Source organism: Poecilia reticulata, chromosome 23 (assembly GCF_904066995.2).
Source record: "Poecilia reticulata chromosome 23, P_reticulata-male-v2, whole genome shotgun sequence".
Taxonomy (NCBI): domain Eukaryota; kingdom Metazoa; phylum Chordata; class Actinopteri; order Cyprinodontiformes; family Poeciliidae; genus Poecilia; species Poecilia reticulata.
The window spans coordinates 14,869,536-14,885,029 of record NC_088852.1 but is presented as its reverse complement, the minus strand read 5'-3'; the positions used below and the strand labels follow the sequence as shown (position 1 = coordinate 14,885,029).

The window sequence follows — 15,494 nt, the reverse complement described above, 5'->3', positions numbered from 1 at the left end:
AGCTGAATAGAGGTCAATCCTGGGTGAAAGCCTGTTAGAGGTTTACAGATAGAGCTACTATGGAGGAGTTTAGATCAAAATGTTCTTATGTTAGAATGGCTTAGTCAAAGTCCAGTGTTAAACCCAACTAAGTCGCAACACTTGATTGATCGTAGCAGCTGTAATGGCAGTGGAGTGTAGTTCAGCAAAGGGCTGAATTCAAATCCCATCCACAACATTTTGAAATTCATGTCGAGGTCCATCACATAAAATCCAGTTTTTTTTCCAAAGGACCCATAACTCCAAATGTACCAATTGCATCATTTTATCTCCAAGTCAAAACAGTTGTTTCAGATCAAAGCAGCACATTTACACAACTACTTTAATGACTATGGATTTGTAGGGTTGTGTCTTTAGTCTTAGTTCCAGTTTGGTGGGCTCAAATCAATATTAACAGAATAGAAATTTCTCTGCGATGTCATTGAATCCTCTGAAAGGAAGACAGCAGGGACTTTAAATTGATTACTTAACTGTCAGTGAGTGAAGTTACAGGATTGACTATGATTGCTGATGCAAAAAAAAAACTAAACTATGCAAAACCCCCCAAAAAACGAAGAGCAACCCTTCAGCGACTGATGTTTACAACGGGATCCATTAGCTGTTCTGTCCCTTAAATTAGACTGGAGAGAAGAAAAGGTGAAAATCACCAGATAAAATGATGCAGAAACAACCTTTAGAAGGTGCGGAAACGCGGTACACATGTTTATTAATGCCATTCACCTGTTCTTAAACTGAAGGGTGAGAACTCTGCATCACAAAAAAAACTTAAAATCAATGTGGACTCCTGTAGATCGGCTCAAAAGAAAACATTGTTTCAGGTGAGACTGCAGCATCGATTTACAAAGGATGAAATACTTTGTAAGCCTGGACATGTCAATAGCTTCCCCACAAACAAAGGCAGCACGTGACTGCTTAAAGAACCTGTACTGCAACTGCAGCAGATTTCTTTAGCAACTCAAAAAACCACTCAACATAGCCAATGCAACAATAACGTACCAAAGTGTTAACCATGTGGAAGAAAATCTGTAAACAGCTTTTCAACCGACACCAGCAAAAACCCATGAAAATTTCAGTTGGCTACTTTTCTAACTTCTTGAAACATCGAGTTGTGCTACAGCCCTTACAATGGCTTTTACATGAACAGAATGAACAAGTGAGCAATAAGATTTTTTTATCATTCTGTGTTACATTTCTGTTTTATTTGCATCAGTGTATCTCACATGAAAGGCCATAAAGCTAACACAATTCCCCTTATACCCTTATACAAAAGTTTGATTGGTGCACAGGGCTACACATTTAATTACCATAAAAGGATTATGTGCAGAGAATAATTCTGCCTCTCATCATTACAAAACAATAAAACCAATGTTCTAGTTCCAGTCGGAACAGAGTTGGGGCCCAAAGACATAATTATAAAAGACCAAAGATGAACCGGTAGCAGTGGAGTTAGACACCATACAAGCCGCTTCCATCTCGAAAGATTAAAAAAAGTTATCGTTTTCATCAATAACTGATTTAGTATTCCCTTTGATGGAATATTAGAAGATAATCTGGGATGCCCAAAAACTTCTTTGATATATCTGAGGCCGTCACTGACGTGGGGTGTGATGTATGTCCAGATGCTCTCCATAGGAGAGGTTTGATGCCTTTGATGGAAACCATCTCATTTGTTGGTTTCCAGAATAATGGGAGATTATTGCTTATTTAATTTTTTTGTCAATATCTTTGAAGTCAGAAGTTTACGTACACAGAGATTGGGGGTTGGCGATGTGGACTTAAAGCTTTAACAAAAAACTTGGTGGTATTATTGTGATAACAGTAAAAGTGACCATTTTTAGGTAATAGCAAATTTATTGATATTTATTGGTTCTATCTTTGAAAAAACAGTGGATAAAATGTTAAAACTAACAATCCAGACATTAAGAACAATTTTGGTGATATTAGACATAATTTTAATTTATAGTCGCAACAATAAATCAAAAATTCTATCATGACAATAAATTTATCACGATAAATGATACAATAAACGTACACATATCCGAGATTACTATGATTTTATCCTAGTGGACAAAAATGCCTTTGTAAACTCCTAAAATGAAGGTAATTTAACCCCAATTTCAAGGCGTTAAATTACAAAGTCAAACTTTTTTTCAAACTATATTCAATACATAAGCATTTTTATAACAACCAACTGAAGGTAACATAGTTACTTGATTGTGCTAGAAATTACACAATATTGCCCTTTAAAGCAATTCTTCCAACTACTAAAGAAATGTATGTGAACATTATTCTGCCATTTAGCTAATGAGAATAAATCAGGTAATCCTAACTGACGTAAAACAAGAACATGTTTAGTCTGATTCAGTGTCAACCAGAGGAGAAAAAATAAAATAAAATAAAAATCGCTGCAACAAGTAATGACAGAAACTATGAGTGAACGTGTGATTGACAGCAACATCTGTCATCCCATCTGTTTGAAGACTCCATAAAGGATGTAACTGGGTGCAGCTAACACACGCCGCGTCCTCCTAAGACAGTGAAGCCGATTAAATGCCTGTCTCCAGGCTGGCCGTGGGCATCCAACATGGCCGCCGAAGGGCCTGGTGCGTCTCCTGACAGCGTGCTTATTGACTCCATCAGGTTAGGATTGCATTATTTCAGAGCAAGTTAACATGCGGGTTGTTTCCATTACCTTGTCAAGATGTTTTGACAGGTGCCCCCGCCGCCCCTCTCTGAAGGCCCGACACATGAATGAACATAGTGGTGTGGAACTATTGACATTACGTGGGATTTGTAGATGGTGTGTTATTTCCCCAGAGGGGCCCCCTCGCTGTGTTTTCTCTGCAGCAAACAAAAAGCTGTGCGAATGAAGGTCTTTTTGACATCAGCAATACCTCCTGACAAGTAGTGGGCACGCTCTGCCAATTCTGGATAAGCGCGGACCGCAATGTTGCCGTGTTGGTCTGTGTGTGAAGGGAATTCGAAAGACGGAGGGGGAAAAAAAAAAAAAAAAAAAAACGCCCAAAGACAGCGTTCAAATCAAAGCCATACAAAGATCAAGATTTTTTTTTCTTTTTTTCTTCATTAATTACCCGATTAAATAAGAAAAAAGCAAGTCTGGGAAGCTGTAATGTAGCCCAGTACTGTCAAAACTTCTAAACATCTAAAGTTTTCTCTTTCATGCAAAGAGAATATTTGATTTCCAAACACAGTCAGCTGGTAAAGAGGGAATAGCCTGCTGTTGCTCTGAGGGTAACAAGATTTTCCTTTTATAGAGAAAAATACTGTTTGATTTCTTTCTCTCTTTTTTTCTCTCTCCATGAGTCTGTCACTTCAAGCTCAAAAACAGGTCTTTTGGATTAAAGTTTGTCCTTTTTGTTTTTGGAGGCACTGGAGTATTTGAGAAGATAAATGTTGCTTCAGAAAGCAAACACAAGTAAAATGGATTTTAAAGATACATTTGAGTTTATAGAAGTCTTCCAGCTGAAAGTCTGGGGAGAGGATAATCTCTTGGCTAATATACGGACAAACCATCGGATCTATGCATGGTACTCCCCACTTCTGTATTTCCATCAAACCTGGTCGTCCACAAGGGAGTTTAGGGAAACATGGATGTCAGTTTATACTCTAAGGAGAGGTCAGCCATCTTTTCTTAAGAAAAGATTTCCATCTTCATTCCTTCTTCTCAGTCCAGACATAGAGAATATTTTAGGAGCAGCTGACTCTCAACCACTCCCGTGCACATGGAAGGTCATGGTTCGATGATGCCAACAGAACCACATGAATGAATCATGTTTTTTTTTTTTTCACCTCTCTGCTGGTGTCAGCCTCTTGGGGAAGGCATTAAACAAAGATGTTTCATGAGAATGGGACATATGTGTTGAAGTCTGTTTTATCTGAGTGAAAAAGAGGAAACGCTGGTGTAGCTTAAAGCATAAACGCCAAAGATGCCTGATCGTAAGTCGAAGGGTCCTCCGGTCTGATCTTTGGAGGATCCCCCTCCGGAAAATGTCAAGGATCAGATACCACAGATAGGTGCAGGATACTGTCACTGGGTTTCATTAATTATGCTAAGAAGTTTATTTTTCTTTCATATCAGACAGATTCTGTGATAAACAGGAAACGGAAGAGCTAGACAGGAAATAGCATGAGTAAATCTAATTGGCAAAGTAGAAGCTATTGTCTAATAATCTTACTTTTAAGGTCTGTAACTTCTTGTTTGTCAGGCCTTATTCTGACTATGTTTTATTGCATAGAAAGAATCATTGCATTGTCTAGTCTATAACCTACTGTATGTTGACTTTAGCATGGTACGGTCAAGTTAGCATGGTGCTCCGCACATTATGACATGAATGCCGTCCCTGTACATTTGTACTGATTTCTAGATGTTCTATGTATTGCTCTAAGACTGTCCGAAGACTGTCAAAGTCTTCGGAAGAGACAATAAAATAGGTTTGCATACCTTCATTGAATAAGTTGAGTTTCTTGACTTCTTTCCTAGGTTGTAAAATTTGGCAATGCTGCTCATTGAGACCCAACCTAATCTCTCTACCAGCTGGAACCAGCTAGTAGATGCCCAGCTGGTCCCAGAAGTCACATATATGGTTTCTGGTTCCGACTTGCGCATGCAACCGCACCGTCAGGTTCATGACGAGCCAGCCGCTGGTGTCGGAATAACGTGGCCAAACGGGAAGACGCTGCTCACGACAGAAAACCGTCTGCTGAACCCTTGATGATGGGTCACCAGTGTGGGCAAAAGCCCCCCAGTAGCACAGCATCCGGTTAGATAGGAGCTTTTCAGGCAGGGTCAGGGAGTAGTTGGCCACCGGGGCAGAGTCAAAGAGAAAGGGCAGCTCCGCCCCGTGGCAGACGTGCTCGTAGCAGAAGGTGAGACCGGACCAGACGCTGCGGTCTGAGGACACATGGTCAAACACGTACATCCATACATGACCGCCAGCGGCTGTTCCAGCACGCGCCGACCTCCTGGAAGGACACAGGAAGACGTAATCGGTGACGATCTGAAACGAGAAATAAAATAGTCTCAGATAAGTGATTTCACCACGACTAGGTGCTGCATTGTGATTCATTTATTTTCTTGTGACGATAATGTCATGAAAAGCATGAGCCAATCTAATTGACAAATTCCAAACTGCTCTGTCAGTTCAGCCTGTTACATGGTTTTGCTAAGTTCTGGACGCCTTCAGGGTTTTCTACATGCTGTTATATCTGGGACAGCTGGGCCATATTTTTGAATTCATGCTCATGGTGCTCTCTCTACTGCTTAAAATATGTTTTGTTCTTTGTTTTCTGGCTAAGTCACTGCGAAACAATATTTTTGTTGACTAACCAGTTCGTCAGCACTTTAGCTGGGCGTTTGGATCATTGTCACGTTGAGACATTCTTTGCTACCAAACAATGGATGGGGTTGAGAATCTTTAGTCTTTTTGTTTTTTCCAAAACCTCATGTGCCAACCACCAAGCTTGACTGTGGGCATGATGTTCTTGGGGTAGGACACATCTTCTTCTTTATCCCAAACAGAGGGTCCACCAGTGGAGTTAAACAATTCGATTTTTGATTCATCTGACCACAAAACACAAGACCAGAAGTCTTCTTGATTGTCCAGATGGGATTTTGCAAATGCTAAGTGGTAGCTTCCTTCTTGCTCAGGATCCATAGACTCCATCAGTACACAGTATCTGCTGGATTATCTGCTTTGGGACGTTGTCATAAGGTTGGTCTCCATTCTTCAGGATTGCCTTGTTGGTAACCCTAGAATTCTTTTTCACCTCTCACACCGTCAGCCTTACCATTTCAAATGACACTTGGCTTCCTATCACATTGTATTTTTTTATAGATGCCCCTGAAACTCTTAAGACCTTTGACAAAAACCTACTTAATATTTGAATACTTTTACTTTCTGGGTTTCCCTGTAAGTACACTGCTCAAAAAAATAAAGGGAACACTTAAACAACACAATATAACTCCAAGTAAATTAAACTTCTGTGAAATCAAACTGTCCACTTAGGAAGCAACACTGATTGACAACGGGGCCCCTCCGGGTCAATCAGTGTTGCTTCCTAAGTGGACAGTTTGATTTCACAGAAGTTTGATTTACTTGGAGTTATATTGTGTTGTTTAAGTGTTCCCTTTATTTTTTTGAGCATTATATATTTATTCAATTAAATGTTCCTACAAGTCTCAATCCGTCATTGGTACGACTAGTTTTGAGCTTTGCAGCAAATGTCCAGTTATTGCTAGATATTTATTTGCTTTGTGTGTTTTATTTGAAGATATGCAAAAATATTTGCTTTTTGTTTTACTGTTTTACAGCCATAATTAAAATAACAAATCCGTAATTAAAAATATAGTTTAGCTGTATTTCAGTGTTTTAATTCCTCATTCTGCTTGTTGCATATTGTGACCAGTTTCAAGTTGGGGGAATAAAACGTCCCGCATTCATCTATTGATTATTAAAGCATCTGGCAAAAAATAAAGAGAAAAGTTTAAGCATCTCTGCTCTTTAAAGGTCCCACAGACTAGTGTGAGCAGAACTAATTAGTGGGATTTCTACGGGAAGACGAGCTTGGGGCAGAGAGATGAGAAATAAAAAAAAATTATAAAAAATCGGGTGTTCCCACTTGCCTAAAGGAAAGCAACAGAAGTGGAAACCAGACTTCCTCTCTCCTGCCTGTTACCTGGAAACCAGTGTGTCTTTTTGGGCAGTGTGCGACTTGCGCCCACACAGCTGCACATCTCACACCTGAACACAAACAGGCTTCCTGTAAAAAGTAAAAAAAACAAAAAAACAAACCCACACACAAACATACACCCTCTCTCTTTTCTCATATTAGGCTTATGTCTGCTCCAAACTGTCTCAAGATGAAATGTAATAACTCAGAACAGGCACATTCTGCACCTGAATGCTGATATCAAGTGGGTATGCGGTGTTATGTAACAACTCCTCCTCTGCCTTCGAGTGGCAGTGACTCTCGCACAAAAAACTTCTAATCCATGCCAACATACAGTGTACTACAATTACAACTTCAAAGCATTTTAATTTGACTTTCTGAAATTGACCAACATTGCAATGACTTATTGTGAAGTGGAAGGAAAACTTTACCAAGGGACCTACTGTAACTGGGAGAGCTCCAAAAATTTACTTGTGCAAACTTTTTTTTTCAGGCAAAATGGTATGTGGCATGTTTGCTAGCTGGTTGCTAGTTTTTGTGTCGGATCCAACGTTTGCAGGTTAGCTACATTACCTTCTCAACTTTTATTTTAGATATCGTTTGGAAATCGTTTCTAAATATTACATAAAGAACATCCCATTACTGAAATCGGATGCTGCAGTCAAAATTAGGCAAGATCGCATGTACAGGAATAAAATATGTCTAATAATGTAGAGATAGTTTTTAAAATGCATCACACTTGGTTCATGGCGTTCAAATCCATATTCTGGCAAGTGGGTGTTCTGACCCCGGTTCCTGTGGAGAAGTGTCCTTTACTCACATTAACATGAGGAGTATGCAGTGGGGCCAGCTCTGGCTGCAGCTCCAGCGTCCTTACTGACCAGCCAAGTGTGACTGAATAATAGAAATGCATATTTTGTCGGGCTGTGTAAAGTCGGGGCATCATTTTGGTACAGAAATCATGATTAATTGATGTGCTTGGGTCTCTGAAGACATAAAGTATGCAGCATTGAGATAGAAGTCTCGTCTTTCTGAGAAACAAAACTTCTTCCAGTGGAAAACTGGCTCTGTCTGAGTCTTGAAGCTAAAGAACATCAAGACCCATCACACAGACTGGGCTTATATGCGCAGATGAGACATGACCCTCTCACTGCTTCTTACACAGAAAATGCTGGAATACCAACCCACATAGGGGAGGAGATGTGATTAAAGTAGACATAAGGCTGAGAGGTCAAATGATAAATTTGCGGCGGTTTGCAAGAAATTAAGCAACCCAACACATATATATACAAAATACATAATGCTATATTTAATTCAAGATTACAGCCTAAGCTCCTTTATGACGAGCATCTTTAGCTCTTAGCAGTAACTTTCTGCAGTTATGTCCTGCTGCGGCTGCCAGTGTGATTGATGGACAGACACTATGGAGTGAAAATAGTCTTAAAATACCTGTGTGTGTGTGTGCGTGTGTGTGCGTGCACCTGTGTGTGTAATACTGGATTCATAATCCGTGTAAGCATCTTTGGTAAACCATAAATACCCTGACTATAAAGATTTGTAAACCGTGAAAAGAATATTTGTGTCCAACTCCGAGTACTTGCAAATATGTGGTCAAATGCATACACAAATATGAAGAAATTACAAATACAAAACAAAAGTGCACACACGTAATTACAATTTCTACAAATGTTACATTTCCACACACAAATTTTTTAACTTCAACCACACAAATCTGATTATTACGAATTCAAACCTTCTCCTACGCCTACAAATTTTAAATAAGTAGCACGAGTCGCCTGTTACACACAGGCAAAACTGTATTTACGCACAGATCTGGTTACGAGTGCACAAGGAGTTTTGAGACCAACTTCTATGGAGCTAAATCTCATTCATAAATACACAGAACGAGATTCACACTTGTATTTTTGATGCAAACACAAATATATCTTGATTTACAAGCTGCTTCTGGCCTGTGAGTTGTGCTGCATTTATGTGTGAATTTTGAGGCTCCCAGATGTCTCAATCCACAAATGTCTTTTTTTAATAAATGGGTGGGAATGGGTGCTACAATATTGTGTTGCCACCATAGCAGAGCTTGCTGTTATTAATGGCAGGTTTGCTTCAGAAAGTTACTTGACTTGGATCAAATATTTTGAATTCTTTTCCAGCGCACTTATTTAAAAATGACGAAACAGCAAAACTTAACGTTTGTGTCGCAGTCTAGACTTCTGATTTGTAAATTTAGAAAAACAGGTACATCTTAATAAATTGGAACAGATACGACGTGTCTCATTAATTCAGCTCAAAAAGTGAAACTCATTAAGTAGCTACATTACACACTGATTGAGTGCTTTTGTTTTCGGTTGATTTTATTTATTTGTACGTCTAATGAAAGCAAAATAAAAATCTGGTTCTTAAAACGTCTGACCAATCAAAAAAGGGTGATTGCTAAAGAATATGGATATTTTGCTGTGCAATCTATGACATAAATAATCTGAGTTGAAAATACTTGAATAAAAGCTGCTAATTTCACAGACTTTGGACGTTTCTGAAACGCTGCCTCTTTATCCAACTCTCCTCTGGTAGTGACAGTGAGTGCTTCCTCTTCTGGTGAGGCCTCGGTCTTGATCTATGATTCCACAGCTGATCCCACCCGTCACCAAGGACCCGCATGAGAATGGAGTCCCTGTTTAGCGCAGCAGTCAGGGTTGCATCTTAAGCAGACAACCGTCCTGGCTTCAGGTGGTCTGCGTGCTGCATCCATGCAAATGATGGAGACGGAGAAAAGCACAGCCTGTCACTCAAGGTTAGAGCTGTTGGAGCGGCGGAGCTGGAGCTACAGCGCCCACTGCAGGCCATTTTCAGACGGTCTGAACTGCTGACTGCTGGAGAATGCTGCGAGTTTTTACTTTACTTTAGCAGCAAGTGAGAACAACTAATCACTGTTTTTTCTTCTCAGAAGACGAGGACGGAGGTTCATCGTGTGCTGTGACACAATCAGCCTGCATCACTTTGGCTTGTATAAAATCCCAATAAAATACACTGATGTATGGGATTAAAATGCAAAGATTTTCAAGACATTTAAACATTTGCAAGGCACAGTTCAGCATGTTTTTATGTTTTCATTCTGCTGGTTTCTTTGTGGTTCCAAGAGTTTCTAAGGGTGCATCCACACCAGTCCCGTTTAGGCCGCTTTAATCCAACTCCAGGCTCTTTACCTAGAAAGTCTGGTTCATTTGGGGAGGTGTGAATACGCAACCAAACTCTGATGTGGAACAAAAAACTTGAACTCTGGTCCGCCTAAATACCCAGGTTTTGGTTTGGTTGAAGTGAACTTTGGTGTGGTTCGAATGTATATGTGGATGCAAGCGGACCAGAGACCGCTCCAAAAGTAGGAAGCAGACTACAGCGCAGGGAATTCTGGGAAAATACAGCAAAAGCAAACGAGAGAGTCAAGAGAAATGACTGATTTCTAAAAGAGGTAGAAATCCAACAAGGTGTTTGTGTTGTTTCCTTCAGTGGTTCTTTGTGCAGCGCCACTGCAAGCAAGGAGGTGAACAGGTTTTTCAAATAATTAGGTTTGTTTGACGGTGTTAAATCCGTTAGGTTTCTCTAAGTGTGCCAGTTTCCTACTGAACCCGGCTAAAGGAGAGGATTTAGCTGAGCTTCATCTACCTGTGTCAGCATGTTTCTGCGGTCAGCCTCCTTGTAGAGCGGCAGGTATTTGTGGAGGATCCTCAGAGAGTGCTGCTTAAAGATGGCTGCGATGTACACGGTGGCCTCCACAACAGACACCGGCTTGGCGAAGACGCCGTAAACAAACAGCACTCCTTCTTCCGAGGTCGTTCCTGCGGGGCAGAAAACAGTCCAAAGGAACAAACGTTGCGGCGCTGTCGCTCCAAAAGAATATCACCGACTTTAGAGTTCCTTGCAATCGACGGATTTTTAATGAGGACCTGTGGGAGTCCAGTAGGAAGCAGGATGAAAAATAATAAGACATTAGAATTTGCTGCTGCTGTTGTTGTCTCACCGAGCAGCAACGCCTTCTCTTTTTGCCAGTCGCCCTTCTGGAAGGCGGTGATGGCCTGCTCTGTAATCAGCTCTCCGTCGATGTGCGGGCCCCACGTCTCGAAAACCTCCAGGAACCTGAACGGGTTCACGACCTTAGAAACTGCGAACGGAAAGAACACCATAGTGATTTGGAAGTGAGCTTTTCAAAACGGAGGAAGGAGCTTAAAGATAAGGCACATTAAGCTAACTAACTACATTACTGTTCTGAATTAAAGAAAATAGATTATTTTTATTAGCATGAGTTGGGCGATATGGGTTAAAAATAAAATCTGATTTTTTTTTTCATACCAAATTTGATTTCCAATTTCAAATCGATTTATTTTCTTAATTTTGAAATGAGAAATGACAGAAAATATTTCCCAAAACTTGCTTTTATAATACCAAATCCCACTGATTATAAACTGTACAACATGCCTGGAAAAAATTTAAAGAAAACAAAAGATGGCTGCCTTCATCACTCCGAACTATGGAAGCCCAATGAGTACCCAGGCAGAAAAAAAACTGAAAATTTAATTGATAATATTGATTTATCACCCAATCTTAGCAGGAAGCGATAATTATTACATATTGAACAAAAGACAAAATATTTCTTGGAGAAACCTGATTGCCAAAATCAATCAAGTTCATTACTATTCACCAATATTTATTCGCTACTGACAAATTAAATAAACGATGACAAATCTACTGGTCTGATTGGATGACTGACCAACCAATCAGATGGCTTCTTATGAGTTAACTTAGTTTTAAAGATGTTTTTTACAGCCTCTTTTAAGCTACATCAACAATAAAACAAAGTGGCTCAACTTAACACTTTGCTCATAACAATCTCATGACTTATGCTTCATTTTTTCCCGTTCTATTAAAATCTTCCAAGTTATCATTGAACTACCACAATATTGACATTTTGACCCTCCAAAAATAATCAACTAATTATCAGTTATTTTAAAATCATCCACATTTCCAAATAAATAGAACAATATAACTGATATAACAAGAAACATGTTTTTACAAAGACCCCAGCAACCACCTGTGTGGTTCTGAATTTGCTTTGGAAAAAACGGGAAAAGTGGCTAATGAAAAGGAGAATTTTCTCTCTATTTTTTTAGTATAAAGTAAAAGTGAAAACCGTCTCTCAGAGCAGAATCCCGGATTTAAAGATACTGATCAATAAACCTGCCAACCGTAGATAGATGACATTCATTTTCTGCTGTGAGGCAGTAAAACCCATCAAACAGCTCCTTTAGGGGCTAAAAGTTCGCTTTAACCCATTTTGTCTTCCTCTAACTCAAGATAAATAAAAGCTTTTCATCATCTTTCCCAGATAGACACGCCACGTCCTGCTGTCTGACTTATGTAAGTGTGTGGGCAGCTCTAAATTCGGGTGGTGGGTGGGGGTTTGTGGCGCCCTACTTGTTTTCATCTGTGCAGCCAGGACGGCCTGCGGAGCGAGAGACAGCAGGCAGACGAAGTCGCTCGCCGAGCAGTTGGTCTCTTTAGCGAAGTCTTTCCCCAGCCTCAGGGCGTCATGTCTGGAAAGAGACGGAGGGGGGGAGGGGGGAATAAATTAGTCCGCAGCTTGAAGTTATCTGGAGCCGTGCCAAAGACGCCGAAAGGGCTAGGTGCAGAGTGGAGTCCTTTGAGCGAGTGCGAAGGCATCAGATTCTGTTTTTAGAGCATGGTTGACCTCGAGATGTTTGTTTCCTACCTGGTCTTGAGTGGGATGGAAAAGGGCAGGCTCTGCAGGACGGCCTGTTTGAACAGAGGTTTGCTGCTGTGGATCATCAAGTGAAGACTCACCGACTGAGCGCCGGCACTCTCTCCAAATATCGTAACCTTAACCACAAAAAGAGGCAAGACTGTTATAAGAAAATCCACAACAAATGTATATGCTGTATTTAGTTTTCAGCTAATTTCAGATTTTGAGAGGCTATTTGTTTTTTATTTAACGGGGACTTATTATGCAAAGTTCATGTTTTGCACGTTTTTGTTTTCACATTCAGGTCTCAACTGCTTCTAAAAAAACAACCCAAATGCTGAGGGAAAAAACAATCTAGATGTTTTTATGATGTCTGGAAAACAAGCTGGTTCAAAAACCTCCCAACTTTTAAGTCACACTGTCACCTAGCAACCCTAGTGGAGCTCCAGCACGTTTGGTCAGCTGGTTTTACTGCTCTACAATGGCTGCTGGACAAGAAAAATGTTTTGTTGTTGACATACCACCCAGAAACCACTTGCTGCATTATTGTTGGTTGTGCTGAAGGCTCCACTTCTGCTTTTCAAACATCTACGGTTGTAGAATTGTGCATCTGTTTGTACTCTTTTCTCACATGTGAGTGTAAACGTTGAATTGAGGAAAGCATTGCCAGCAGCAGCTTATTTGCATTTAAAGTGACAGAGACCCTAAATCAGCTGATTCTAAAAGGAGCTCAACACAGGCAGAACTGAGCGGACTAAAATCTCATTATCTAAGATTGATTTTGTGCAAAAAATGTTACGAACATGTTTTGTTTTGTCTAGCCTAACCTGTTTAAGGAAGCATAATAAGTCACATTTAATATGAACAACAAAGAATACATCTCCATCTCCGTTAATTTCCTTTTAAAAAATGCTTATTTGTGACTTTTTATTTCAGAAAATGGCATTCCAATGAACTAAATGTTGTGAATATTTTATGTTGGAAGGCTACCCAACGCAACCATTGGTGTGTGCTCGTGTGCATTTTTGCTTGCCTTGCTGGGGTCGCCCCCAAACGCTGCAATGTTTTGCTGCACCCAGAAGAGCGCCGCCTGCTGGTCCAGGATCCCATAATTCCCCGTAGTGGAGGACAGAGGATCTTTACCCGACACCAGGAATCCAAACGCCCCTTCCGCCAGAGACCAGTTCACATCATCAGCAAAAAAAAATCAAAAACACAAATCAACTTAGGCAAGACGCTCACTTCCTCTGAATTCCAAAGCACCAATCACATATCCCCATTTCCCGCCTGCTGGAAGACCATTTAATCCAATTACACGTTAATTTCTCCTGCTTTCTGTCGCTCACACATAGTGTTACACATTTCTGGAGAAACATCTTGTGCTAAAACACCACCAGTGTTCCTCACCTAGTCGGTACTCCACGTTCACAACAACCGTGCGAGTGAAGTTGCTGATGAAGCGTCCGTCATACACGGGCTTGGAGGCCGAGCCGGCTATGAAGTCGCCCCCGTGGATCCACACCATGACAGGCAGGGGGCGCCACAGAGGGGAGGTGAAGTTGAGATCCAGAGGCACGAAGATGTTGAGGTAGAGGCAGTCCTCGCTGACCTGTTAGGGACGCAGGTCACTTAGCTCTTCCTATGCTAGCAAATGACTGCAGTTTAAAATAAACACAAATTCACATGTATTCCTCCTGTCCACTTTTTCTTCCTACTTTTTCCCCCCCATCTCCTTGTAGTTTTTTTTTTTTCGAGTTTAAAGTTTATGCCTCTTGTAAAATATTTGCTAGAAATACATAGTAAATATTACATTAAATTTTACAGCAATCTTCGTGTATACTGTTAATTAATATATTATGTACTATATTCATGGACAACACTGAGCATCTTCATCTTCATATAAAAAATGATGAGCCTTCAGTCAGAGGATTCTTCAAATGTGCTGTGATACAGACTGCTACAGGACATCCTACCTGCCCACAACCATCAGAATCTACCACACCTTTTGAAGAACCTTTAATTATTATGGTATACAACAACATTTACTTTTCTTTTAGGCTCAGTAAAGTATTTTTGAATCAAATTGAAACATGTTGAGAAGGTTCTTAGATTTACACACCTGGGGGAAATGAAGAGATTTGAATACAAAAGTGTGCCATTCTTCAGATTTTTATAAGGAAAAAGTTTAGAAAAATTTCGTTGCCATACATTCTTACATTTTTTTGCACAAACTGTTACATACACCACCAATAAAATTAATGTAAATTTGCTAAAAAATTTAAAATATTCAGAATATGAAAAAGGCATTTAGGTACTAAAACCCCACAAAAGTACCCCAGCAGTGAACAAAAAATGTTTGCGTTTCTCACCATCTTCGGACACTCCGAGGAGTTGGATCCTCTGCAGACCTGCATGCACGCTGGCCGAGGGAACGACGCATCATAGACCCCAGGCCACGGGCTCACAGGTCTCGGGGGTTTCCAGCGGTAGGCACCGACTGGAGGGTCTGCATACCGCACCCCGTAGAATACGAGGGCCTTATCCACAGTAACGCCCTTGATCTGCCCGTTTTTGGTAAACGCCACTGGCCCATCGGCGCCGGCTCTGCCCTCAGTTTGCTGTGTGACTGCAGGGTCCACTGGGCGCCTCAGCTCTTTAAGCTCAGAGTCCCTGACGAACGGCTCGGCCCTCACCAGCAGCCCGCCGTAAATATTTCTCAGAAGGCTGATGGGGTCGACGCCATCATCATTTCCCCTTGGCTCTCCAGGGCAAGGCCTTAAAGTAACTGCTGTCAGCAGCAGCAGCAGACACTGCTGGCTCTCCATAATCGCACCACGGAGCTTCTTATAGCTGTGGACGGCTCACTGCTTAGATCATGGTTTGACTTGAATAATGAGATGAGGCAGAGGGGATCCTCGAGTTCTTCACAGGCGGCGCGTGACTATAATTTGCCTGGTTCTGTTTTAGACAAAAGGTGCCTTCTCTGACCGCTGAATTA

General features: G+C 40.8%; 2 protein-coding genes across 2 annotated transcripts in view; one reads left to right on the top strand and one right to left on the bottom strand.

Annotated features, from left to right (window-relative positions):
* LOC103459628 (uncharacterized) overlaps nucleotides 1-15,494 on the top strand; it is a 31,075-nt gene that overhangs the window by 6,180 nt on the left and 9,401 nt on the right. The window lies entirely within an intron of this gene.
* On the bottom strand, nucleotides 712-15,321 carry LOC103459627 (cAMP-regulated D2 protein). The gene is made up of 8 exons (XM_017302703.2): nucleotides 14,866-15,321; nucleotides 13,904-14,105; nucleotides 13,530-13,663; nucleotides 12,506-12,633; nucleotides 12,211-12,329; nucleotides 10,760-10,900; nucleotides 10,405-10,577; nucleotides 712-5,057 (listed from the first exon to the last, which is right to left on the bottom strand). Exons 1-8 carry the CDS (start codon nucleotides 15,319-15,321, stop codon nucleotides 4,605-4,607), a joined length of 1,806 nt encoding a protein of 601 aa, XP_017158192.1. The 3' UTR covers nucleotides 712-4,604.

Bases quoted from the DNA above. Each gene is read 5' to 3' on its own strand.
- LOC103459627 (XM_017302703.2), bottom strand. From the start codon at position 15,321: ATGGAGAGCCAGCAGTGTCTGCTGCTGCTGCTGACAGCAGTTACTTTA. The intron at 14,106-14,865 runs GTGAGAAACGCA...CGTCCCTAACAG, and splicing joins CCTCGGAGTGTCCGAAGATG to GTCAGCGAGGACTGCCTCTA. The intron at 10,578-10,759 runs GTGAGACAACAA...TCTGCCCCGCAG, and splicing joins AGAGAAGGCGTTGCTGCTCG to GAACGACCTCGGAAGAAGGA.